The sequence below is a fragment of the Mesoplodon bidens genome (genome assembly GCF_964165515.1).
Source record: "Mesoplodon bidens genome assembly, chromosome: 1".
NCBI classification, from domain to species: domain Eukaryota; kingdom Metazoa; phylum Chordata; class Mammalia; order Artiodactyla; family Ziphiidae; genus Mesoplodon; species Mesoplodon bidens.
Window position 1 is genome coordinate 109,819,793 of NC_138176.1, and position 25,209 is coordinate 109,845,001.

A 25,209-nucleotide genomic window follows, 5' to 3' on the forward strand; every position below is an offset into this window, starting at 1 on the left:
GGTTCTCCCGCCGCCCGGGCCGTGCCCCAGTGCCCAGCACAGGAGTTCATCTTATCTCTGTGCTATCAGTGGCCCTACTTTTTCAACATGTTTTATGAAAAATTTCAAAGATACAAAAACGTTGAAAGAATTGTACAGTGAAAACACACCTATCCGCCACCTAGGTTTTACAGTTGTTAAATTTTGCCCCGTGATTCCTGAGATGGCAGAATTTTCAATTATGCTGGGAAGATGAGGTAGTGGTGGTGCTTGGTGCCTTAGAATGATGGCTATGTTTTCCAAGCCGTCCCTCTCCCCCAGTCATTGAAACATGGTCCGACAACAACAAAGAAGGCATTTATATGAAAATTCTCTTGAAGGTATAAAAGTTACTTTTAGATATCCACACTTTTATTGAAAAAGCATATGCACCCAAGCCATCCTAGAAAAGCTACCTTAAAATCACGGATCAGTTACCGTCACAGTGGCTACAGACGGCCCACTGCTGACTCTTGAGTTTTCAACACAGCCAAGAACCAGGAGAAAAAATACTCAATTTATGAGAGCACGATATAGATGAATAGGCACAGAGAAAACAGACAAGTGGTCTTCTGTTGGACGATTTTCCGTCACAGTGTTTGAAGCCTTTGAACTAAATCGGGAAGAAAACATCATGGTGTACCTGAGAGCCAAAGAAAGCGTATTTTTAGGTTTTTACAACAAAACAAGGCAAACATCAGTCAGAAAAGCTGAAGGTATTTTTAAAATCAGTCTTATATGAAGAAACTGAAGCTTAGAATGGTTCAGGGATATGCTCATGGTCACATAAGCATATAGTGATAGAACGGGGACTAAAACCTAGTCTCCACTCCTAGTCTAACAGGGGATCCCTGGGTCTATATTAGTCTCCACCCCTGGCCTAATGGTAGATCCCTGGGTCTATCTTGGTCTCCATTACCTAGTTGAATGGTGGATCCCTGGGTCTATCTTGGTCTCCACTACCTAGTCTAATGGGAGATCTCTGGGTCTATCTTGGTCACTACTACCTAGTCTAATGGTGGATCCCCAGGTCTATCTTGGTCTCCACTACTTAGTCTAATGGTGGATCCCTGGGTCTATCTTGGTCACTACTACCTAGCCTAAGGGTGGATCCCTGGATCTATATTAGTCTCCACCCCTAGTCTAATGGGGGGTACTGCAGTCATTCTTACCTTGTTAAGAAAAAGGATAATGTTCTTCAAATACAGTTAGGAATAGAGAACAACAGAGTTTTAAATAAATAGGGAACTCAACTGACTAGAACCAGATTAAATATTAGTCCTTTGTCTCCAAGGAAGAAGCTGTAGAAGAAAATGAGCGTTTTATTGTATTCTTTCCTCAGAATTGCTGCGATTCTTAAGAGTTGTGTTGTACCTTTCTGATATAACCTTATTTACAAAGCTGGCGATTCATTCTGAAGGGAGAGTTAGTAACCCAAGACTAAATTAAAGTGTTCTCTGGCTAAGCCAGTAGAGGAAATACGCTGCAAAAGCCAGATCCTCGGTACCCAAACAGGATTATAGTTATTCATTCCTAGTTAACAGGAGTTTACATATACTATTTACTTTGCACCAGGCACTACTTTAGGGACTTTATAATCGTTAACTCACTTAACCCTCATGATAACCCTAGAAGTTGCCTCTAAGGGCCCACTGGGAAATGTATCCTGGGTATTTTGAAAGGTGGGGGGTTGGCCGGCAGACTAAACGATGCTGTCCTGTCACAACAGAGAGAAACAGCTCAGCGGGAGGGACACGAGGGTGCCCAGAAATCTGTGCCAGTTTCCTGTGGCTGCTGTGCCCATTACCACAAGCTTGCGGCTTAAGACAACAAATGTATTCTCTCGCAACTCTGGAGGAAGGAAGTCCAGAGTCAGTTTCACTGGGCCACAGTCGAGGTGTGGACAGGGCTGCCCGCCCTCCAGAGGCTCTAAGGGAGAATCCATTCCCTCCCTCTTGCGGGTTTTGGTGGCTGCTGCCAGTTCCTGGCTCCTGGGCACATCCATCTCCCCTCCGTCTTCACATCACCTCCTCTTCCGTGAGTCAAACCTCCCTCTGCCTCCCTCTTACAAGGACATTTGTGATAGCATTTAGGACCCACCCGGGTAATTCAGGATGATCTGGTCATCTCAAGATGCTTAACTACATCCACAATGGCATTTTTCTCCAAATAAGGTAACATTTACAAGTTCCAGAGACTGTATCTTTGGCCCAGATATCTTTGGGGGGTCATTTTTCAGCCTATCACAAAATCATCTGGCGAATAGCAGCTCCACACCCAACACACACACACAGCCTCCCAAATTTGAGCAGGACTCGCCTGTGAAACTTAACCTTCTATCTGTGGCTTCATCAGAGTCCCAGGGACACAGATTTCAGGGCACCGCGAGGGGCTCCCCGCATTGGCTGGGAGTGGACTCCGTGCAGCTATGACGATTCCCTCACGACACGTAAAGAATGCCATTCTAACTCCTTCCCGTATTTTCCAGAAATCACCTTGCTTGGACTCATTTGGCAGGGAAACACCCAGGCAAACACCTGCTCTAGAGCTGAGCATTCTCCATCCATCTATGGCCTTCATTTCAATTCAAGGTCAGAAACTCCTTCATTTGTGTTCTGCAGGCAAATAGAACTACTTGTCTTTCTCACAGCAGGTGCTTCCTGTGCTGATTTTACACTTGGCTTCATCTTACCCTTCCTGCCTTTGTATTCCCTTTGTGCTGATTTTTAAACCCACTTTTTTTTAAAAAAATGCATTTTATTGTGTTGTGTGGATTTTTATAAAGCAGCCTTAAATAGTGTTTTTAAACACAGGTGGTATATAAATCGTACCAGTCCATTTAAAATACATAAATGTGTGACCAGGCATATGTCTGTACAAGAGTGTGTCTTCTGCCCTAGGGGGCGTGTTTCTACTCTTCCTTCCACAGCTGGGGGACAGAAGTTCAACCTCCACGTCTTGTACTGGGCTCCTTCCAATTCGAGGTCCAAGCACACTGGAAGTGCTTCGGGCAGGGTGCTAGAGCTGGTGTAAATTACTGATCAATGAGATGGTCATTTAGGGTGTGTCTTCATAGCTTGTTGAGAAAAGTCACATGGTGTATGACCCCAAAGGAAACGAGTTGAACTTATCTTCCCTAGTATTTCTGCCAGGAAGGCACATGGGCATCGGCCAGAGAGGACCAGCGCCCAGTGGGGAGTACTCCTGGCGATGGCCTGGCTGGGGACACACAGTAACTGCAGGTGGAGTCTGGTTAGCAAGCACCCTCCTCGTTCTCCAAACTCACCTCCATCTAGATTCCTGAGGCGTCCAAGCACAGGGACACACCAGATGAAGAGGCACTATTACCAGCCTGCCCCTCACCCTCAAGTCCCCATGGCTTTCCCATCATTGTGCTGGACTTAGGAATTTCAGAGCTCTCTTGTCTCTAACACAAATGATGTCCTAGAGGTCATCTTAAGTGGTTTCCTCTTTCGCCCTTTCTCCCTGAGCCCACCCTGGCATCTCATCACCCTGAGGGCAGGAGAGAGAGAATGAAAGGTAAGCTGCTCTCTTCCCTAAGTCCCAGAACAAAGTCCTAACTTCTCTTCTCCGATACCCCGGGCCCTTGTGAGAGACTTGGGAAGTGCTCCCAGGTCGTATGGTGACTGTGGCTTTAACCACGTCTATTTCTAACGCAAGTACTCCTCCCACCAAAATCGGCCTTCCCAGTAACAATGGTTTCTGTGTTCCTGGGGCCCCACTGGTCACTGACTTTCATTAGTGCTTCTGTCTTGGAGATGCAACGGAGAGCAGAGAGAGGGGGTCTTTGAGCTTCTGCTTGAGGTTGACAGTGCATAATTCTCTCATCCTCTTGTCCTCCCCTCTCACAGGGACCTGCCTCTCTGGGGCTGTAACTCTTCCTAACCTACTAATCACTTCATGCTTTTATTTTGCTAATCTTGCTTTGTTCGTGTAGTTAACAAGGGTTGTGCTCAACATTCTGTAGATGCTAAGCTTGCTTGTGCGAGTTCTTCAGAAAGTCAGGAGAACCAGGTTGGAAGCTGGGTCTCTAGGGACCTGTCGTCAGTTAACTGGTGGCCAGAGGAGTGAGGTGGAAAATCACGCATCCTTATCACAGTTGATTAGAACAAAGGCATCAGGCAGGCTGTTGACACCCTCTCCAAAGCCCACACTAGGTGGTCTGGAGGCCCACACGCTCCCATAGCCTTTTCACCCATGACACTGACCCAGCAGGTGTCAGCTGTTCTTCAGGTGTAACTGAAGTTCTACCACCTCCGTACAGAATGGGCTCAGATACATCTCTCTGAACTGAAAGTACAATCCATGAAGACAAGAGGACTGGACATGCTTGGGCTTTGACCATCGCTAAGTCTTCCTTGGGCAGAGAAATGAGACTCCACTGACAACTCGCCTCCAGTGAAGTGATGTTGGTTGCTGTAGGGTCTTTGGGTCACACATACACTTGGCATACGTTTATTATCACAGGCTCTGAAAGAAATCAGGCCTGTGCGTGTAGACGTCAGACCAAGATCCAGTAGAAAGCACTACACAACAAATCATTAAATAATACAGCACTGTGATGAAGGTGAAGGGGCTGTACCAGACAGTCTCCTTAGATGTCACATTATCCCAGCACCTGCTCGCACCTTAAACGCAAAGCACAAACTGCGTCTGAGGACTCCAGCTCTGCTGTTATTTAGCCATGGTCTTAGGCAAATCGTTTAACCCACTTAAATTATAGAAAGGAAAGTGTTTTATGAAAGCACACGGCACTGCACGGAAAAGTTTTTGGAGACTTTGTTTAAGCCGTTACATCTGCCTTCTCACTCTTGGCCTCTTGAAGGACTTATTCAACCTCCAAAGCCAGCTCAGATGGCTCCACCAATATCCCCAAGTAGCTGTGGAGTCTCCTTCTGGCACTCAGTGGCCCGTGGTACTTCCCCCATCACAGTATTTAACATCACGTGCTAAGCTATTTGTGGAAGTGGAGCACTGGCCAGAGGCTTTTCGCGTTATTCATCTGTTCTCGGCGCCTGGATCAATGTGATCCCGAAAAATGCTAAGTAATAATGTTGGCTGAATGAATAACATCACTCTAGGTTACAGAGACGTGAAAGCAAGGAGTCAGGTTGGCTAACCGACTATGAATTCCACTGGGGACATAAGGGGAACAGTATCGTTTGTGAATTGCAAGGCTTAAATTAGCAACAATTCTGAGTTCACTGCACATATGCCTAGGAAGCTAGAGGTGTTTTTCTTAACTACTACGGATGTCGCCTTACAGAGTAGTTCACAATTTCTTCAGCTTTCATCAGGTAATGCTGGACTGCTTATCGTCTACGTTTCTCTGCTGGTCACTGAGCAGCAAGACAGACCCACTCTGAACTTACAAGTAATGACTTATGCCAGGTAGCAAAAAAGGAAACCAGCTGAATTTATTTTCTAGTCACCTGTGGCACCTTTGTAGAAGGGTATATTTGAAAACATTTTATGATTTTGGAAACTTTAATATTCCTTGCCAAGCTGTATTTACAGTATTTAAAGTGTACTACATTTAGAGTAAGAGAAAGTTTAGGGTGATTTATATATATTTCAGATGGAGCACTAACCACCACAGTGGTTTATGTGTATCTGCCACTTCACTGCAGGAGCGAGGAATGTGTCAGCCCGGCTGGAAGGGAAGGGCCCCTTGCTCGCCTTGATTCATTCCACTTCTAACTCTGACAGGCTATCCCACAGTGATGAGACAAAGGCCCAGAAACTCACAGGCCCTAGGAGTCACTGCGGGTCCCCACAGACCCAGGGAACGCAAGCATTCTGAATCAGAGCGCTCCCCCAGACAGAGCCAGCCCTGCAAGCTTCGCCTGGGGCAGGCCAGGCAATTCTTTAGTGCTGCAGGGAGGGGCCCCAGCCCGCTGAGAGCGGCAGTGTTGGTGCTGGGCTGACTTAGAGCAGCACTTCTGGAACTCTGTGCAGAATGATCGTCGGAGGAGTCGTGTCAAGGTGCAGGGCCGGGGGCAGAAGGCTGGGTGGGGTGAGATTCCGCACCACGTTTCCGGTGACGCCTGCTCCATGGACTACATTTTGAATTCTAGATCTCAACTAGATCCACATTAGACTCAGCGGGGGGGGGGGGGGGTGGAACTTTTAGAACCGTACAGGCGCCCAGGCCTCACTCCTTACTAATTAAATCTGAATGATGCTAGGGGCTGGAGCGGGGAGTGGGGTGGGCGCGAGGGGGGCACAAGGAGAAGTCTTGATCCAGGCTCGATATTGTTCTAAAAGCTCCCCCAAGTGATTCTCATGTGGTCAAGGTTCAGAACAGCTGAGCTCAGGTTCAACTCATTGTTAAGCAGGGGCCCAGCCTCGAAGGAAGAGGTTCCAGTAGACAACCAGACTTCACCTGGTTTTGCCACTTTCAATTTTCCCCAACGAGGACTTCCCTGGTGGTGCAGTGGTTAAGAATCCGCCTGCCAATGCAGGGGACACGGGTTCGAGCCCTGCTCCGGGAAGATCCCACATGCCGCGGAGCAACTAAGCCCGGGCGCCACAACTACTGAGCCTGCACTCTAGAGCCCGCGAGCCACAACTACTGAGCCCACGTGCCACAACTACTGAAGCCCGCACGCCTAGAGCCCCGTGCTCCGCAACAAGAGAAGCCACCACGATGAGAAGCCCGCGCACCGCAACGAAGAGTAGCCCCCGCTCGCTACAACTAGAGAAAGCCAGTGCACAGCAACGAAGACCCAATGCAGCCAAAAATAAATAAATAAAATAAATGTTCCCCACCGAACAGTCACGCCACTTGCTGAAGGCAGTTTCCCGCCACCCCTGATTTTAATGGTGACTTTGAACACAGCAAATGAACAGGAAGGCTCTTCCTTCTCTGCAAATCACCCCAAATCCTGACATGGGGTTGTGTACATAACAGGCTGTCAACATGCTGGTTCACGATAGTGAGTTTTACTTCCTCTCTCTGACCCCAAAGAGGTGCTAATAAGCAACTACTGCACCAAAGGGAAGAAGAGAAGCAAGGGGTGCAGAGTATTCCGTGACTGAATAGCACTAAGACGTAACTGTCAGCCGCAGTCTACTGATAAAACAACTCCAAGAATGAGCTAAGAGAGGAATAAAGCTTCTTTCAAATTCTTAATGGCAAGAAAACAAACTGCAGTTTTCTTTCAGCAGTTGATCGGATTCAACGCATTCAAGTGATGAAAGTTGATGATTCTTCATTCAGACCAAAATAATATCAGTACACAACCACAGACAGTTCAGCATTTTATCCTCACTTTTAACCTACAAAGCGTAAAGTGTGCATAAAAGATTTTAATAAATACAGTAAGGCTTAAGGTGACGACCGATTTGAGTGGAAGAGTTTGCTTTCTCACAGAGTAGCTGACATTCAGGATCTTTAAAACCTGAAACGTTCACTGCCTTACTGTGAGTGATACAAAACACAGCTTGCTCCAGTTTTTTTTCCCCACTTGAAGTATCTTTGTACTATTTTCCTTCCTCCCACATCTGATGGACAAACGATGATACAAAAATTTTTGACAGGTTAAGAGAATACAGTTCTCTTGATTGGCGTGACCTGAAATGTTTACTGTTTCAGTGAAAAGCTTTTACTGAGTCACCTGGACAATGAGTAATGCAGCTTACAAATAAATACAGCTCAACCCAGTGGCTTCAGAGCTCAGGAAACAGCAAGAAAGGCTGTTGAACACACCGAGGAAGGGCAGCAGGGAAGTGTTAACTCTCTTACACTGTAAACTGGAGGCAAACCCTACCTGTGAGAAGGCCGCCAGCTACACACGGGTCCTCTCATCTCGCACAAAATACCCGAGAAGGTCTTCTCCAGGGACCCTCTCATCATGCTCTCAGTACAAATCCTTGGCCGCAGGGCCTCAGGACCAGGCTGTGAGGAGACTGCTGAACACCTCCAGGTCACCTCAGTAGAAAGTGGCCCCCGAAACGGCCCGAGGCCCCGCGCCCAGGCAGATCTCCCAAACTAAACTGGCAGCACTGGTCCCGCTGGCCCGGGGGCCGCCCGCAGTAGGGGAGGAGAGGAGAAGCACACGCTGACAGTCGCCTCCCTCCTGGGTCCTTTAGATGGATTCCAGGATCCAGTCGGCGCTGCAGAGCGGGGACACAGGCAGTGAGGGGTCCCTCAGGGGTCTTCGCTCCCTCCTGTCGTGCAGGGAGTTCTGCTCCTGGAAATAATCCTCCTCCTCGTCGAAGAAGCCGTTCTCCAGAGCGTAAGTGCAGTCTGGGCTGGACGCTGCCTGGCACGCTCCCTTGTATTCCTGGATGGACTCGTAGAGGCTGTACAGCTGGCAGAGCAAGGACATGTCCAGCTGTCGGAGGCCAACCTTGAGGGAAGGGGCAGGCAGGTAAAAACGAGAAGTCAGCACTGGAGTGTCATCTCAGCTGTACCCTCAGCCAGCCATCTGCTCACGCCAGCACATTCTATCCACGCGGCAAATGACGCAGAGCATCACCTGAATGCTTCGGATTTCCAGTTTTGAGAAAACCTTAATTACGTGATGCCCACGCCTCAGACATTACTCAACATGTCAGGGAATGATCACACCCGCAGGGCGGCGGGCCCCGGCACGCCCTGCAAAGCAACAGCTTTGCACATTCTGGAAGCCCCAGCTGGCTTCACTTTGGACAGCAAGATTCAAGGGTGTCATTTCCTCTTGCCACTATCAGATTCAGAGAAGACCCATGTGTGCCTGCCCTGCTACGGCCGTCTCTCCTCCCTGGGGCAACAGTCTCCTTGCCACCGCCAGTGGCTCACCGGTCAGTGTCACACACTGCCCCCTGGAGCGCTCACCCTCCAACCAGCTCCGTCTCCAGGCTCACAAGTGGTCAGACTCCCTCTCCTCTGGACAAGAGGACATCTCCTCCTGAGATGGCTGTGGGATCACTCACCAGAGCGGCCATCGAATCAGCCTAGTAAGACCCGGGACCTCTACAGATTCTCCTGGGAACTATTTTCACAAGTGATGACAGAACGAAGAACATTTAAAAGTCACGTATTTTACCTTCAGGCTCCTCCCTTCCCCATGGCCCATCCCAGGGAAGAGAGCACAGTCAGGACAAGTGATGCATCGTTTCCATCAATCCCAAAGGGAGAAGGGTTAATTCACCTAGAAATGCAGCCTTGACCAATGCATCTACACTTTCTTGTGCATGAGAACCACTTGGGGATCTTGCTAAGCCTGCAGATTCTGACTCGGGCCCCAGGCCTGAAGCCACTGGTGACAGGGACACTGAGCAGTGCTGCTGGGTGGCAAACCTCACGGAGTCTCGAGGGGAGACACTCTAAACAAGATGCCAGAAGACGTGCCTTCTGCTTCTTGGCCCTTGAGCAAGTTATTTATCATCTCTATGCCTTACTTGAGGACAAAATGGAATACTTTCTCTTAATCTATTGGGAGGATCAAGTGAAATATCAACCATTTAAATAAACAGGAATCAAATGCCTCCTGTGTATCAAGCACTAGGCTAAAGCGGTCACAATGCACGGGGAAGAGTACACAGAAAAACACAGAGAGTGTCAGAGGAATTAGTCTCTATAATTACCCAGCGGTGAGATTTTCTACATAAGGGAAGCTAGGGCCCAGTAAGGAGCGGTCACCTGGTGACAAGACTGGGTGATAAATTCCAGGTCACTCTTCACACCATCAACCACTCCCAATCACCAGCCCTCTCTCCAGTACAGCCGAAGAGACCACAGAAACGGAGCCACTCGCACCACCTTTGCATATTAGCCAAGATGCTCAAAGGAAGACCCAGACGGAGATGCAGGTCCTGTTCTTTCTGGAGCGTTTCCCATTATTCTAGAATTCCTTCTACCTAGAACTCCTAAAGAAGTTGTTCCCAGGAAGAGACCTCGCCACAAGCTGGGGGCGTGGCCTCCAGGCCCAGCTCCGGCACTTTCCATGGCTTTGTTGAGGCCCTTGCCCTCAACCTGTCAATAAATGGAGCCTTTGGGCCAGATAATCTGCGGCTACGCCAACACTGGGGCTCTGTGTCCTAAGCCACCGCTCTTTAGTCCTCAACGAATGGCGAGCGCCTGGGAGAAGGCTTTCCTGAAGGACAGACATGCCCCAAGGCATCCTACTCTCCAAAGCACACCCTGAACAGGGAAGGCAAACCAAGAGGTGACCGGGCGGCCACAATGTCCCACTGTCGGGTCAAGACACCATCACTATTCCTAATGAGTGTGTGTGTGTGTATGTGTGTGTATGTGTGTGCGCGCGCGCGTGAGTGAGCACACATGTACGTATGTCGGAAGAGTGGGTCCCTGACATTTGTGTTTTAAAAATTACGCAGATGATCCTGAAGTCCAGTTCCAGTGAAAAACCAGGGTTCTTGACGGAAGTATCCGTCTGCCTCTCCTGGGCCACGTGTAGGGACTGTCCTGGGCGCCCGGAACCGCAGGCCGGCAGGGGGCGCGGCTCCGTATCCGGGGCGCGGCGCGGTCCCGGGCGCCCGCCCGCCGGCCCGGATCCAAGCTGCGAGAGCATCGAAGACCGACTGTTCAGCTCCTGAAAAGAGCAGCAGCTGCTGCCACCCTTGTTTCCCTCTTCACTGTTCTTTTCCACTCTGCTGGCCTGCAGGGTTTCAGCTTGGAAAGGAATGGCAGGGACCTCGGGGCTCCGGGCAGGGCAGCGCCCGCGTGCCGCCTCATTCCTCCGCCCGCTGAGCCCTGATCCGGCCCGGGGTGTGCGTGGTGTCGCCGGGGCAGCCACACTGGATGCACGCTCTCCCCGCCAGCCTGCTTTGTAGGAAGCAGCGGTAACTGCAGACTCTCAAGGGGGAAAGGCCCTCCCGTGTCTTACTTCAAACCCCAACAAAGAGGACCTTGCAAACCAGCTAGTTCATTTCAAACCGATGTAATTATTCTTTATACCAAGCCAAACTCTGCGAGCCCTTTGATGTTAGGTGTCGCCGCTGCACATACAAATTTAGTTACTCTCTTTCTTAACCACCTTTTAAATATTTGAGGATAATCTTTTTCCACCACCTTCACCCCCTAAACCATGTGCCTTCTCCGAGCTAATATCCTCAGTCCTTCCACTATTCGTGAAGACTCTCTGTTCTATTAACCATCAGTTCTTTGGACCTTCCAAAGCCTCCTCCACGGTATCCGGATCTGAATACAGCAACCAAGCCACAAGGTTCAGACTTGGCACATTCACATGGCCCTACCTTCTCTAGGATTTTATACAGGGAACATAAACTTTAATAAAGGAAGTCACACCTTCCAGAGAGTACCACCAGTATTTGCTCTGAAAGTCACAGTAAACATTCATCCAGAATCCGGGAGATGCTTCTACTGGGTTACTCTGATACCAGCAGGGTTGGGGGAATCCCAAAACTGTAAGGGAAAAAGACAGAAGTAGCAGGGAGGGACATGCTACTGGCCCAGGTCTGTCACCCTGCTGGGCCACTGGAATGCAGTGGGCACAGGTGAATGCAGAAGATTAGGCTCCACGGCTCTACAACCCCGGACAGGCTGCAGAGGCCCTGAGCTCCCACGATGCCGTGCTATCCCCGAAGTGAGGTTCCAGGTTATTCTCTTTAGGTGCCAAGGCTCTCCAAGGCATTCCCAGGCCTACGTGGGAGACACACTAGGCTGGGAGTTGGATCATGACCTCGACCTTTTTGCACCGCGGCGTCCGGTGACTCACAAAGCTGCCTTGTCATCGGGCAGAAAGCTGGCCTAGAAACCAAGTCTGACCAGCCTAGGAATACAGCGCAGCCCTGTACATGCCTGTTACACAAGCCAACAGATGCCAAGCGTTTGGACTAACTGAACAGGATTACAGGGATTTAAAAACAACACACGTGCACGCCCACGCCCACACCCGACCCAGCTTCTCGGGACCTCCTTCTTCCGGCGCTAGATTCCACTTCCTCTGATTCACCAGCAATCCTCCAGATTAGCTAGGAGGACATGGGGTAAGTAGACAGGAAGCTAGGAACAACCTAGCTTCCCAGCCAGGACTCCTCTCCCCAAGCTGTGCTTGTTTAAACATTTTCACTTGAATTTTCTAGACGTAAATTGAAAATCCCTAGGCAGCATCCCCTAATCTGGTCTGAAACTATGCTCCCCTGTGCCTCATGCACTGTTCAGGTTGAGACCCCTTCACCCCGCGTGTCCCCTGGCTGTCTCCAACTACATCTGTTGAAGCCCAGCCCCAGGGTCTCCTCCACTCTTCAGACCTGGATGGGCTCAGCCACCAGTGCTCCTTGCTTTCCTTTGCCTTCTCTGCCTGTCTCATGGCATTTATCACTCTCTACCTTATGCTATGGGTACACACACGGTCTTCCCTCTCCTACTGTAGGAGGAGCCCAGAAGGCAGGGACCCATCTCCCCTTTGGGTCCCTCAGCACCCAGCGCAGAACCCTGCAGAGGAAACTCGGATACTGGTTGCCTGAGGGAAAGCGCCTCGCTGTGGAGACCTCGATGCCCTCGATGTGGAGAGGATGCCTGGCAGCGTCCTGGCAGTGGGTCGCATGAGGATCTGCAGGCCCCTAGCTCCAAACCAAGGTCCCCCTGAGGAAAGCCAAAGACCACGTGGTTCTCGCCACGTCATCAAAAAAGCACTCACCTCTTGCCTGACAGGAGAAGGCACAAAACCAAGATTCCTTCCTGAGCGCTCATTACAGAGCCAGCCATCTGCAGCTAGAAGACAAACTCATGACAGGCCAGAAAGCAGGCTCTCAACACTGACGCCAAGAGAACTCAACTGCAATTATGTTTTAGGACATGATGAAATCACCCATGAACAAGAACTTCTCATCCTTCCAGAAGAAAGTGAGGCGGCGGCGGCGGGGCGGGGAGGGGGGGCTAAGCAGGGGAACATGCCCTCAGCAAGCCCACTAACCCTCGCCACTGTCCCCACCCTGCAAGCAGGAGAAGCCTGTCACCTTACTGACGTGTTCCCACGTGTCCCTAAAGGACAGCTGCTCTCCTGATTCACAGCTGGATTCAGAAAATGCAGTTCTTATTTGAAAGCTCAGTGGAAAAATTCAGACAGGCTCATTTTAGAAAACCACAGAATTCTAAGACCCTGCAATTTGCAGCCCCTTGTTCTAGATCTCTGAGACAATTCAGAACAAGCCACTCGCTTCCATCTCTTTAAACTGCTAGTGTGATTCCTTCCTGTCTCTGTTCAGGCTTCCTGCCTCCTTCCTGAACTCTTCCCATGAGCAGAGCTCCCTGCACGCTGCCTGCTGCACGCACAGGTGGCTCACCAATCCGCAGCATCTCCAACGACGGGACCGGACAATCCTGAACAACCCTTGCTCACGCCGGTTTCAAGAGTTCACAGTGGGCTGGCCCCATGAATACACGGCAGACAGGGTGGTGGTTCCCAGCTGGGTCTGGGGTCACCCAGCCTCTGGATATCTTTGGAGGGTGGTGTTGAGGAGGAAGTTCTTCCTGACTTTCAGATTATAATAGAAACATTACCATTAGGGTACAAGGCCTAGAAGATGAAAGAAGACTTTCATGGGAGATTTATGTTGATTGAAAACAAAGCATCATGAAAATTTTTAAGATTTTCTCAGAAGTAAAAAATACATTTAAGAAAAATAGTCTGTTTTATTTAAGTAACTAAAAACAAAATTTGGGGTAATTCACCGGTGCAAATTCTTCCCAAACACAGCAGTGAGTAGAAAACAAGACAAACATACAAGGAAATGGCCTTATTTGTACCCAGCTCCGTATAGGAGCCTGGGCCCAGGGGAGGGGGAAGCAGACCCGGTGCCAGCATGAGCAATGAGCCCTCTCCCCTGGTAGTCCACTATCTGCTATCGCTGTGATTCCTCAACCTAAGATGAAAAATACCCCACCTCACATGGGGCGAGGGATGTACAGATCCAAAGTTAAGCTATAGAATCAGGAACTACAGTACAGGGGGGCCCAAAATATGGGGACAGATGCAGAAAAAGTCTGTCGGGTGAAAGTTTAGTTTGGAACATAATGGATGATAGAAACTTGACTTAAGAAATTATATTCTAGTCATACAATAAAAACCAGGCAGTCATTTAAAAGACAGAGCAGCTCTCTAAGTACTAGAGTAGGACACTGACCAACACACACCATTTGGCATGAAAGTTCAAGGTACAGAATAGTATGTTTAGTAGGATCTCACTTTATACATCTATGCACACACATGTGCAAGCTTTTGACTAGAAGAGAAAATGTCCGTTAGCAGAATTTACTTCTGGAAAGTGGGACTGGATGTTCATTGCCTTCTCTACTGCTTAATTTTTTTTTTCCAACAAGCATGTTACTCCTGATTTTAAAAACTAGTAATAATAGGGCTGCATGCTTGTAAAACCTTTCTGGACGACTCACTGGCAACGTCTATCAAAAGCCTTAAAACATCACATAACTTTTTTTTTAAATTTTATTTATTTTTGGCTATGTTGGGTCTTCGTTGCTGCACACAGGCTTTCTCTAGTTGGGGTGAGCGGGGGCTACTCTTTGTCGTGGTGCGCGGGCTTCTCATTGCGGTGGCTTCTCTTGCTGCGGAGCACGGGCTCTAAGCGCACAGGCCCAGTAGTTGTGGCTCGCGGGCTCAGCAGTTGTGGCTCGTGAGCTCTAGAGCGCAGGCTCAGTAGTTGTGGCACACGGGCTTAGTTGCTCCGTGGCACGTGGGATCTTCCTGGACCAGGGCTCGAACCCATGTCCCCCGCATTGGCAGGTGGATTCTTAACTTGCAGGCAGGCTTGCTCTGCCTGCACAGACAACACTGGGAGATGCCGCCATGTCAGTTGCAGTGCAGCAAGCTGCTGAGATCACAAGTGCCTTTTATTTGGGGCTTTTCTGAATTTTCCAGATTTTCTACTGTGAATATGTATTAATTCATAATGAGAGAACTTTTAAAGTTATCTTTTGAAAACGTAATGAATAAGTAAGCATATCCAATGAACAGCTTGTAAATTTATTTTATACAAGACTTGGTAAATGCCCCCAATTTAATGAGAGTGTCTAGTATGCATCCACAGGACTGGAATGCAGTAAAGCAGTGACTAATTCATAACCTGATTTCTCAATAAAGGATGTGTTGACAGAAGGACGCTGACCTGCATACTGTTTAGAAAAGGAAAGCCAAAGAGGACAGCTTCATCGGTGTTGATCTAATAGAGAAAAAGCTATGAACTCAGCAGCCGGAGCTGGACAGAGCTGCCCCTGCAGGACCCCGAGCTCCCCGCATACTGTGACTCTGGGCTCCCTAAGCAGGCTTCCATCTGTCACACAGCTCCTTCCCAGGGGGATGCACATCAGTCAGCCTCGTCTCCTGTTAACACTGTAGCCCCACTGAGCTGAGGACTGCCTCGGAAGAGCCCCGGTGACTCAGAGACAGCAAACAGACCAGGTGCATGGCCTCGCCAGGGATTAAGCCAGACCCAAAGCTCGGCCCACCTCTACACTCTCCCGTAAACTCCTCGACCAGGAAGGGCAGTTTGAGTGGAGTTTTCTGCTTCCACCAGAAGGCATCCGCACTGATGGATGGAGCCCATTCTGCAACCCAGCAGTTCTCATGAAGACGTTCTCGCTCATCTCTAACCTAAAGTAATGATAGTACCAATGAAGCCCATTTCCTCTCATTGTGTCCTAGGTAAAGATGAAGAAAAGCGATCAACCATTGTCTTTAAGAAACGTCTTTGTACCTTCCTTAACTTTCCCGATTACAAAATAAAATATTCTAACTATTAAAAAGTCAATGGCTCACAATTATACGAAGAGTCTTCCATAATTTCATGTTCTAAAGCAGCCATCTTCAAATGTTTTGGTCTTGGGACCCCTTTATACTCTTAAAATTCTTGAGGGTCCCCAAGATCTCTTGTTTATGTGGGTTATACTTATCAGTAGTTACCTTATTGGAAACTGAAACTGAGAAACTTTAATATTAATCCATTCAAAAACACTATACCCATTGTTAATATAAATAACATTTTTATAAATGAGATTTTGTAAATCTTTTTAATCTCTGGCTTATCTGCTCTGTACTTGATCCTTGCAACATGCTTTTTTTGGTTGAAATAAACCTGGCCTCACACAGATATGTAATTGGGAAAAAGAGGAGTATTTTAATCACCTTTCAGGTAATTGTGGCTATTCTTCTTTGACACTACCCTTAAGGTGGCTCCAGGGTGGAATTTGAAACTATGCCAATGAGCTTTTCATAGTTTCATTAAAACCCACCAGTCTCGCACTCTGAATGGATCTTTTAACCATGTGTCAAGCGTTGTTTATGTGAAAAATGTGGAAAAATGATTCACTGAATTATCTAGCTCTTCGAAATACTGATACATTTTCTTAGGTACTATTTTGGAAAATCACATTTGTCAATGTGACCACCACATAATTACAGGCCCCCGAAAGGATCTGGGAACCCCTAGATTGTCCACAGACCATAATTTAAGAACCACTGTTCTTAATATATTCACTTTTAGCTGTTTAGCATATGTCCCTCAAGACACCATGCAAACACAAATGTATACATGTGCTGTTTTGTAACTTACTTTTCCATACCTTGAACACCTATGTTTATTTACATAGTTACCACATTCTTTTCAACAACTATACAGTATTCTATCGCTGTTATATATTATCATTATAGAATACTACTATATATCACTGCAAAAGATATTCTTGCACAAGGACTGTTATTCCCTTGTGTGACTATTTCTGTAAGATAAATTTATGAAAATGAAATTGCAGGGGAGAAGGCAGAGAAGGGGAATGGGATGCCTTCCTTCCAATCCTTCCCCAATCCTGGGGCCACAAACAGCAGACCATTCATCAAGGATTTGTGTCCAAGGCCTGAAAGTTCATTACTCAAGATGATGAATGCAAACGTGTATGCAGTTGAGGCTAAAAATCAGGTGGGACTGGAGGAAAAAACACGATTTACTAATGACATGTTGGAACTCAACACACATTTGAAGGTTAGCTTGCATTCTGTCATTTTCTTGAATGATATCCAACTAATTGAAATTGCCTCTCTGCAAGAACAGATGCAGTTAAGGAAGACCATCTGAAGCTAAAAATCAGAAAACCAAGTTCTTGGACAATATACAGAAAACTTCATGTCAGCATCTAGTGTTTTTTAGACAACTGACATAAAAAGCAAGAGAAAGTGGTTGGTGTCCATTCTGTTTTACGGTGCTTATTTCCCCAAACCCACACCATCACTAGGATAATTCTTTTCAAACTTCACTAATCTTTTAGGTAAAACGTGATACCTTATTGTTTTAATTTGCATATCTGTGGTTATAAGGGATTTTAAACACCTTGTCGGTTCTCTTTACCTGCATGAACTTGGCTATTTTATTGCCAATCCTAAGTACAATTGACAACCTAAGAATACACCAAACAAAACACCCTCCTTCCAAGTTTCTAGTCTCCATATGTATTTTGGTAATCTTCCTTAGCCCCGCCTCCCCAGGCTGGGACAGGCCTGGCATCCCACAGACGTTACCCCTCCCCTAGAGAGCACTGATCAGAGGACATACACCCCCTCCACTTCTCCAGTCAAGGACAGCACCTCCCTCCCCGAATACTTGAAGACAGGATTCTCTGACCTTCAAAATGAGGCCAGCCCATGGCTCTTTAGGGCCAATCAAGGAAGTGAACAGAGAGCGCTCATAAAAACTGAGAAGGCCACCTCTCTTAATGAATTTCTGTAGATCCACAAGGAAGGCTAAGGGTTTGTCTCTTGGGGGAGAATGAACATCTCTGTTATGTCTGTGGGGGAATGAGCCACAGGAAAGAAGGAGCAGCCTTTGTGAGCCCTGCCTACTTATCACTTGGAAACATCTGGAGAATGTGGGCAAGGGAGTGCGGTGAACAGGAGGCCAGGGCTCTGGAGAACAGCACTGGGCAAGAGGGGGCAAACATCTAACCTGGCCAGTCTCAGGGCTGGTTTCCTGCTCAGGGACTCTGTGATCTGTCCATAAGGTTTCTTACCCAGTATCGTGAAAAATTTAGCTTCTCAAATTGGGTTCTGAAGTCCCTGTAGTGTTGAGGCAGGCATTGCAGGAGCAAAACTGCACAGCTTCTGACTGCTGCTGGGTGGGAGGAACTGCCTGAGGGCTGTGGTCCTCTTCCTGGGCCCTCTCTGAACAACCTTGCCCACCTGGCCTCGAAGATCTACAGCAAAGTCAGGCCCGGGCCCAGAGCGGGGGACACGGATGTCTGCAGGGTGCAGAAAGGCCTGGGCACTGGCTCTGTAAACGAAGAGGTACCCAAAGTGCCAACGACTGGGGCACTTTTAGAGCCACACTTAACAGATGAATGCCTTTAATCAAAAGGGGGAGACAAAGCAGAAGGGCAGCGCTATTCGTGAGAGACTTCTGAGTTAGGAAAGATGTGAATTTATACTCTACAGGGAGGTACAGTAATAGATAAAAGTTGAAAGTGGTACGAAAAAATATCTTTCAATCCTTTACATCTTCAAATCTTAAGACTATAAGTATAATCTCACTTAGAGATAACCTTGAAAGGGAATGAAACCAGGCCAGTGACGCCAGAGACACAAGTCTGCTTTCACACGCACGAACTATCATAATAGACTTTTAGCTTTTGCTTTTATTGGGTGGATACTGGGATGGAGACTGGTATTACATACGGTAAGAATGGCCTAAAATCTTTAAGAACTATTGTAGACAGCCAAATTTCTGATGAACCAAGTCCAAGAATAGCAAACTTACACCCTTCTTCCTTTTCTGCTCCCAGCCCTTTGCGTTAAGTGGATCTGCCACAAGCAGGTATAGCTGTGCAAGGGTCCTCAGGGGCACTAAGCACACTGCATTAGGGAGGACCTGCCCCCGTGCCCATGTTATTTTATGACAGAGCAAACGTCTTCTATAGGCACCATAATGACCCATAAAAACATGAGGGGAAAAGAATTATACTACTATTGCCAACCAGATCCTTTATGGCATTTAATCTCATTTTCCCAATAAGGGACCCGTAGCCTAAAATAATGAAGAGGCTTGCCCAAGTTATATCGCATAATTTAATAACAGGATTCAAGCTCTTGATGCCCGGCTCATGAGCTTCCCAGCTCTCAAAGAGCTTGTTAAAAATGCAGATTCTGCCTCTCCCCCATTCTGATTCTGTTGGTATAGGAAGGGGCCCAGGAATCTGCATTTTTAGCAAGCACCACAGAGGACTCTGGGGCTGTTGGTCCATTTGGGGAACACCAAGATAAACCATACTAGTGAGAAGACCAGTGGAAACACAAAGACAATACTAAAGGCCAGTGGCCGTCCCCAGTCTCCTCTGACCAAGGTCAACCAAGAATGCTGCATTGGGAGCTAATGCTCTTATTCCAGATGGCATTTCACAGGCCTGGCTCGAGATTGGACCTCCAACCAGAAACCCATTTAAAGACTCAAACCTCCTCTCTGAGACCCTAGTTGCGTGTGTAGGATGAGGACTGAACTCTGCGGGGATTTGGACTATGCAAGCTCATGCCTGTCTCCTAGAATAAAGTTCACTGGACAAGCTCGTTAGGCCTTCAGCTGTTGTCTCAACTGAAATGCAGGAAAGATAAGTGTTGCTGCTCTCAGGAATCAAATCCTTTTTCTCAGATTAAATTCTTCACCCAAACCATTGCAGTTCTGGAACTCGAAAGTTCTGCGCAGGTGACTTCCCACTCACGCACAAGTGGGTGACCAAAGCAACTGTTGGACAGTTTGAAGAAAAAAAGAAAAACATGAGGCCATGAGTCTTTAAAGCTACTAGAACGTGCTGCTGGTTTGAGGAGCAGAACCCAAGAAGACACGGACCCCGTGTCTCTGAGGAGAGACACGGCCATCTCCCGGCCCCATGGCTGAGGCTCTCGTGTCTCTCCGCTTCCATGGGACGCTTTTGAGGACCTAAGCTTAATGCGCTAACCCCACAGGGGTGCTGGCCAGTGGTCTCTGAAGAACCCTGCAGGGAAAGGTGTGTGCCAGGTCCCTGGGGCCCTGAGAGTCGCCTGGGTCCTTCAGCCACACGCAAGGATTTGAAACGCCAACTCAGATCTTCTGAGCCAAGCTAGCCTGTCAGCGTGGCAGATAAAAATCTTTGAAACTATGGGGCCCTTGAGGGCAAAGTATTCTTATCCAGAAAAAGGTCTGCGGTAGACATCTAGTATTTTGGCTGTCCAACAGCTGCCCCCTGCTCCATTTCTGCAAATTGTTCTTTCTTTGAGGGATGCCCAGCCCTGAACCCCATCCACATGGTCATACCATCTTAGTAAAATACCATCCTGCCCTCGGTCACCTATAGCTGTCCCAGGCTGGCCAAACCCCACCAAGCTGGACCCACTGGCATCCTTCCACACAGTATTTTCAAAGTGGCAGTAAGAAGCATGGCTGAGGGACTTCCCTGGTGGTGCAGTGGACAAGACTCTGCACTCCCAGTGCAGGGGGCCCGGGTTCGATCCCTGGATGGGGAACTAGATTCCAGCATGCATGCCACAACTAAGAGTTTGCATGCCACAACTAAGGAGCCCATGTGCCACAACTAAGGAGCCGGCGAGCCACAACTAAGGAGCCCTGTATCTGCAACTAAGACCCGGCACAACCAAATAAATAAATAAATAAATATTTTTTAAAAAAGAAGCATGGCTGAAACTGCGAGTGTGGACACTGCTGGCAGCCACATTCCAAAATGTAGGGAAAAATTTTTTTTACATAAAAAGGAGGGGAAGGAAGAATACAGTGGCCTCCTGGGCTCCCCATCAACCCTGGTTCTAGTCTGTCTCTGTACATGCAGAGACAGCAGCATGGGGACCCGGGCTGTACATGCATGTAGGGCTGTACATGCAGCCCTACAAGGTTCTCTTTTTGCAAGAGTTGGTTCAAACTGAGTCTCTATTACTAATACAGTCTTCAGACATGAAAAAATGACAAGTGGTCTAAACTACAGCAATCATATTGCTGCAAAGAGGGCCACCTCTACCAGATGTTATAAGCTTCTTAACACCTAGATACTTCCTATTCACCTCTGTGTCCTCCACAACACTTTACAACTGGCAGACACCTGGTCAACATCTATTGAATAGGATCCAAAACTATCCTCTGATGTTGGAAAACAAACAAACAAACAACAATCTCTGCTTCTTGTTTTAAAGGACTTTTTCAGGTCTAAAGAGCAATAAGCATCTGTGTGACCCTCGCAGCTCTCCAAATGAGCTCGCTAGGGGAGGGGAAGGGAAGTCACAGGAGCACAGAACTTCAGAGTTACCCTGTTATGAGGACAGGAAACCAGCACTCTCAGAGCAGAGCAGGGCGTCGCCAGTCATGGGACAGAACCTCTGCCCACACGGGCGCCCCTGGACACCAGCTTCCCCAGGTTCTGCCCTCACCGTCCATCAGTCAGTTATCACCAGGCCAAACTCTGCCAGCCTCCAGCTTCACATTCTGAAATGTTTAACATACTCTTCCGCTGATGTAATGGCAAACCACCTTCCCCCATAAGCAGCCACTCCTCCTGACTCCCCTACTGCTGTGATGGACCCCACTTTCCCCATGATGGATTATCAAGGTTATTACTGCCATATAATGGCACACTATGGAGTGAGAGAAGACATTATAGTATACATTGACCTAGAAAATATTTGTAATATGTGCCCCCCAAAAGCAGTAAAATGCAGTGATTAAACAGGGTCTTGGAGCCGGACACATCTGGTTGAGTTTGTCCCCCTTAGGTGAGTTACTTAAATTCTGAGTCATATTTTTAAAAATAGAGACTTTCCCTACCTATCTTGTGGAGAAGTTATAAAATTCTAATAAGACGATGTAAGGAAAGCATTTACATTGTGCCTGTCGGGAGATATACCCAGATATTGACAGTGACTATCTCCAGGTGCTAGGACTGTAATTTTTCATTGTTTTGCTTAGCTGCACTTTCCATTGAAACACTTAACTCATCTCTGGTTCCTCAGCATCACTGTCCCTGACTCCTAACATTGTACCGCTTCAGAGAAGTAGCTCCCATTTGATTTTTTTTTTTTTTTTTTTTTGTGGTACGTGGGCCTCTCACTGTTGTGGCCTCTCCCCTTGAGAAGCACAGGCTCCAGACGTTCAGGCTCAGTGGCCATGGCTCACGGGCCCAGCTGCTCCACGGCATGTGGGATCTTCCCGGACCGGGGCACGAACCCACGTCCCCTGCATCGGCAGGTGGATCCTCAACCACTGCGCCACCAGGGAAGCCCTCCCATTTGATTTTGTGTGTGTGTGTGTGGTACGCGGGCCTCTCACTGTTGTGGCCTCTCCCGTTGCGGAGCACAGGCTCCGGACGCACAGGCTCAGTGGCCATGGCTCACGGGCCCAGCCGCTCCGCGGCATGTGGGATCCTCCCGGACCGGGGCACGAACCCGCGTCCCCTGCATCGGCAGGCGGACTCTCAGCCACTGTGCCACCTGGGAAGCCCCCATTTGATTCTTGTTTCCCATTCCCGGGTCCCCATGCTGCCGGAGGCTCTCACCTGCCCGGACCATACCTCTGGCCTCTGCCAGGCCCAGCTCTCCCTCCTCAGCACCCTGCTACCACATCAACGCTTCCAAGTCAGCTCTCCTGCTTAAGCCGTTCCTTTGCTACTTGAGGCTTTCCGCAACCCACCTGGCCCCGGCCCCCCGCCCCTCGCAGCTGCAATGTCCACTCCTGCATTATGCCAATGGGAGCGCCCTTCGGGCCGGCTGTGATGCTAGTCTCTCCTATCACCCTCTCTCTTCTTAAAACGCAGCCACCTCCTGAGGCCTTCCGCACTACTGCTGCTGGCCCTCTTTCTGTGCTGGCACAGGACTGTTTCACAAGGAACTAATTTCATTCTGCCAGGACTCCTAGTTAGGTCCCTTGACACAGATCTGACCTCAGGCCTTCAGAATCAATAGATCAACACAAACTACTAGGCAGATAATTCAGGCAGAACTCTCCATTCTGATCTTGCAAGGCCCCCCAGCGGGAGCCTCAGTTTGAGGTGACCACTCAGACCCCACTGTCCTAGGTTAGTAAATCTCCAAAAGCCAAAAAAACAAGAGTACTTCGAAAGACCTTGTGACATTTCTTGGAAGGGACCTGTCAAGGCCTGTAGCCATAATTTGTCTTTATCTCAGCTAAATATCAGACAGACCTAAGATGGCTGTTTATTTTCCTTGTGCTTCAGATAGTTAGGCTTTGAGAGAGCTCTGGTCCAAGGCATAATGAGAAGGCTGTGGCTATACTGCAGTTGCACCAGGAGGGACCTGGAAAAACACTTTCGGGAAGGGCATGTTTACTCCCACTTGGGAGTGTGTGAGACTCCAAAGCACTTTCACAAAGCAGAGAGAGCTTCACAACAGGAAAAAACCTCTCTGAGGTTTTCCTGTTTCTGTTCTGGTAACTTAACCAGGATGGGTCTTCCTATTTCATTCCCGTATTTATGCTGCATCCAAGTTCAGGCTGTAAACATACTCGGTGTACATTTATCTAATTAAAACACAGCTTACCAGCTGTGCAATGCTGGTGTCGATTAATGTTTATTAATAAATTTAGAACAGTTGGCTTGGAATTTAAGTCATTCTGTAAGAAGCTTAGAAAAATCTTTTCGCAGAGAACTGGAAATCACTTCAGTGGCAGCCACGGAGTGGGAAGACAACATCTAATTGATTAAAAGGTGTTAAGGCTGTTTTTCTAGATTTAATTCTTAGTTTTCAGAACAGATATGCTCCTGAAAAAATGCATAAATTGAATTTTTCTAAAGAATATCTTAATGCACTCGATGCATATTTTTAAAGGATTCCTATTATAAATTTTTTGGGAAATTTATTCTTGGGGAAAAAGGTGTTTTCATATATCAGATTTCCTTAATAAAGTATTTACCTGTGCCAGGAGAGGGGAAAAACCTGCACGAGGTAAAAGGAATGGGCAAATTCTAAAAAGAGAGAGGGCGGCCAGGGGAAGGTGCTCAGGGGCCCTGCAGGAGGGTTAGAAGGAGGAAGCTTTTCTGTTCTCTTCTAGGCTGGCCTAAGCCTGGAGAAGGCTGGAGAAAGGCTCCCTGCCACCCAAATCCCTGTCCCTGAGCTGCTTCTGGCGTCACCCTAAGTCGTGCGTCCTGGTCCACAAACACCTAATATACTTCCCAACGACTGCGAAAAACTAAGCCCCATTGTTTGGAGCCCGGACACAACCTGAAGAACCTGCACGGGCTTCACCCAGACGGCGAGGATGCCACCGCCCCACTCCTCTCGAGCGGGCTCGGGGTGTCGCCGTACCGCGCGGACACGGTCAGGTCGAGCGGTGGCTTTCACGGCCATCTGTGGGCCGGAGCCGCTCCGCCGTAATCCAATTCTGCACGCGCCGCCTCGGGCGCGGGGGAGGGGCGAGGGCTGTTCCCATCTGCCGTCTACACTCGCAAGGACAAAAAGCTGTTCCTCTTCAGGGCAGGAAAACACAATCGCACACAGCTCTCAACCCCTCGCGCGCAGCGATGGCCGCTCCCCGACCCGGGAGGTCTGCTGCCCTCTGGGGAGGGGTGACCAGCCGCCCCCGGCCCTAGGCCAAGCGCCAGCCCCACGCCGCGCCTCCCGGGTCTCTAAGCCAGCTGGGGCCGGACTAGGGGAGCCCGGTCTCCAAAAAGCTGCCTTTTGAGAGGGGTGCCCTCCCAGGGCGAGGGTCTAGTCGCGGGCACAGAACGGACAGTGTCCCTCTTTCGGCGCCGGCGCTTGGGGCAAAAGAGCCGGAGACGGGCGGGTGTCGCGGGGACTTCCGGCGAACTTTCCCGGGACGGCGAGCCGGGAGAGGAAGGACCCCCGCCCCAGCCCGCGGACCTCCCTTACCATCTCCTTGCGCAGCAGGGCCAGCGCGGCGTCCAGATTGGGAGGCTTGGCGGGCAGCGCCGCGGCCCGCGCCCCGCCGCCGCCAGCGCCCCCGCGGCTCAGCTCGTCCTGGATGCGCGACTTCTGCGCGTACAGCCGCTCCAGGTGCCTCCAGCCCCCCGACGCGCCGCCGCCCGACGCCGAGTGCAGCAGCCCGCTCAGGCTCTTGGGCAGCGGGGGCAGCCCGTCCACCCGCAGCCCACGCACCGAGCCGGCTGCCCCGGGCCCGCTCATCCCGCCCGGCCAGACCGCTAGCCTGCAAGTCCTGCTGCACCGCCGCCGCCGCCGCCGCCTGGGGCCCAGG

At 49.1% G+C, this 25,209-nt stretch overlaps 1 protein-coding gene across 2 annotated transcripts; it reads right to left on the minus strand.

The window, feature by feature from the left end:
- Positions 1–402: 402 nt before the first annotated feature.
- FAM89A (family with sequence similarity 89 member A) lies at positions 403–25,209 on the minus strand. 2 transcript variants are annotated; one of them, XR_014015030.1, is made up of 3 exons: positions 24,867–25,209; positions 7,812–8,393; positions 403–661 (listed from the first exon to the last, which is right to left on the minus strand). XR_014015030.1 is itself a non-coding variant. In XM_081223860.1 (2 exons), exons 1-2 carry the CDS (start codon positions 25,137–25,139, stop codon positions 8,130–8,132), a joined length of 537 nt encoding a protein of 178 aa, XP_081079986.1. In that variant the 5' UTR covers positions 25,140–25,209; the 3' UTR covers positions 4,479–8,129. The 2 variants fall into 2 exon arrangements, 1 of the variants encoding a protein (XP_081079986.1); XM_081223860.1 differs by lacking the exon at positions 403–661 and having other exon boundaries at positions 4,479–8,393.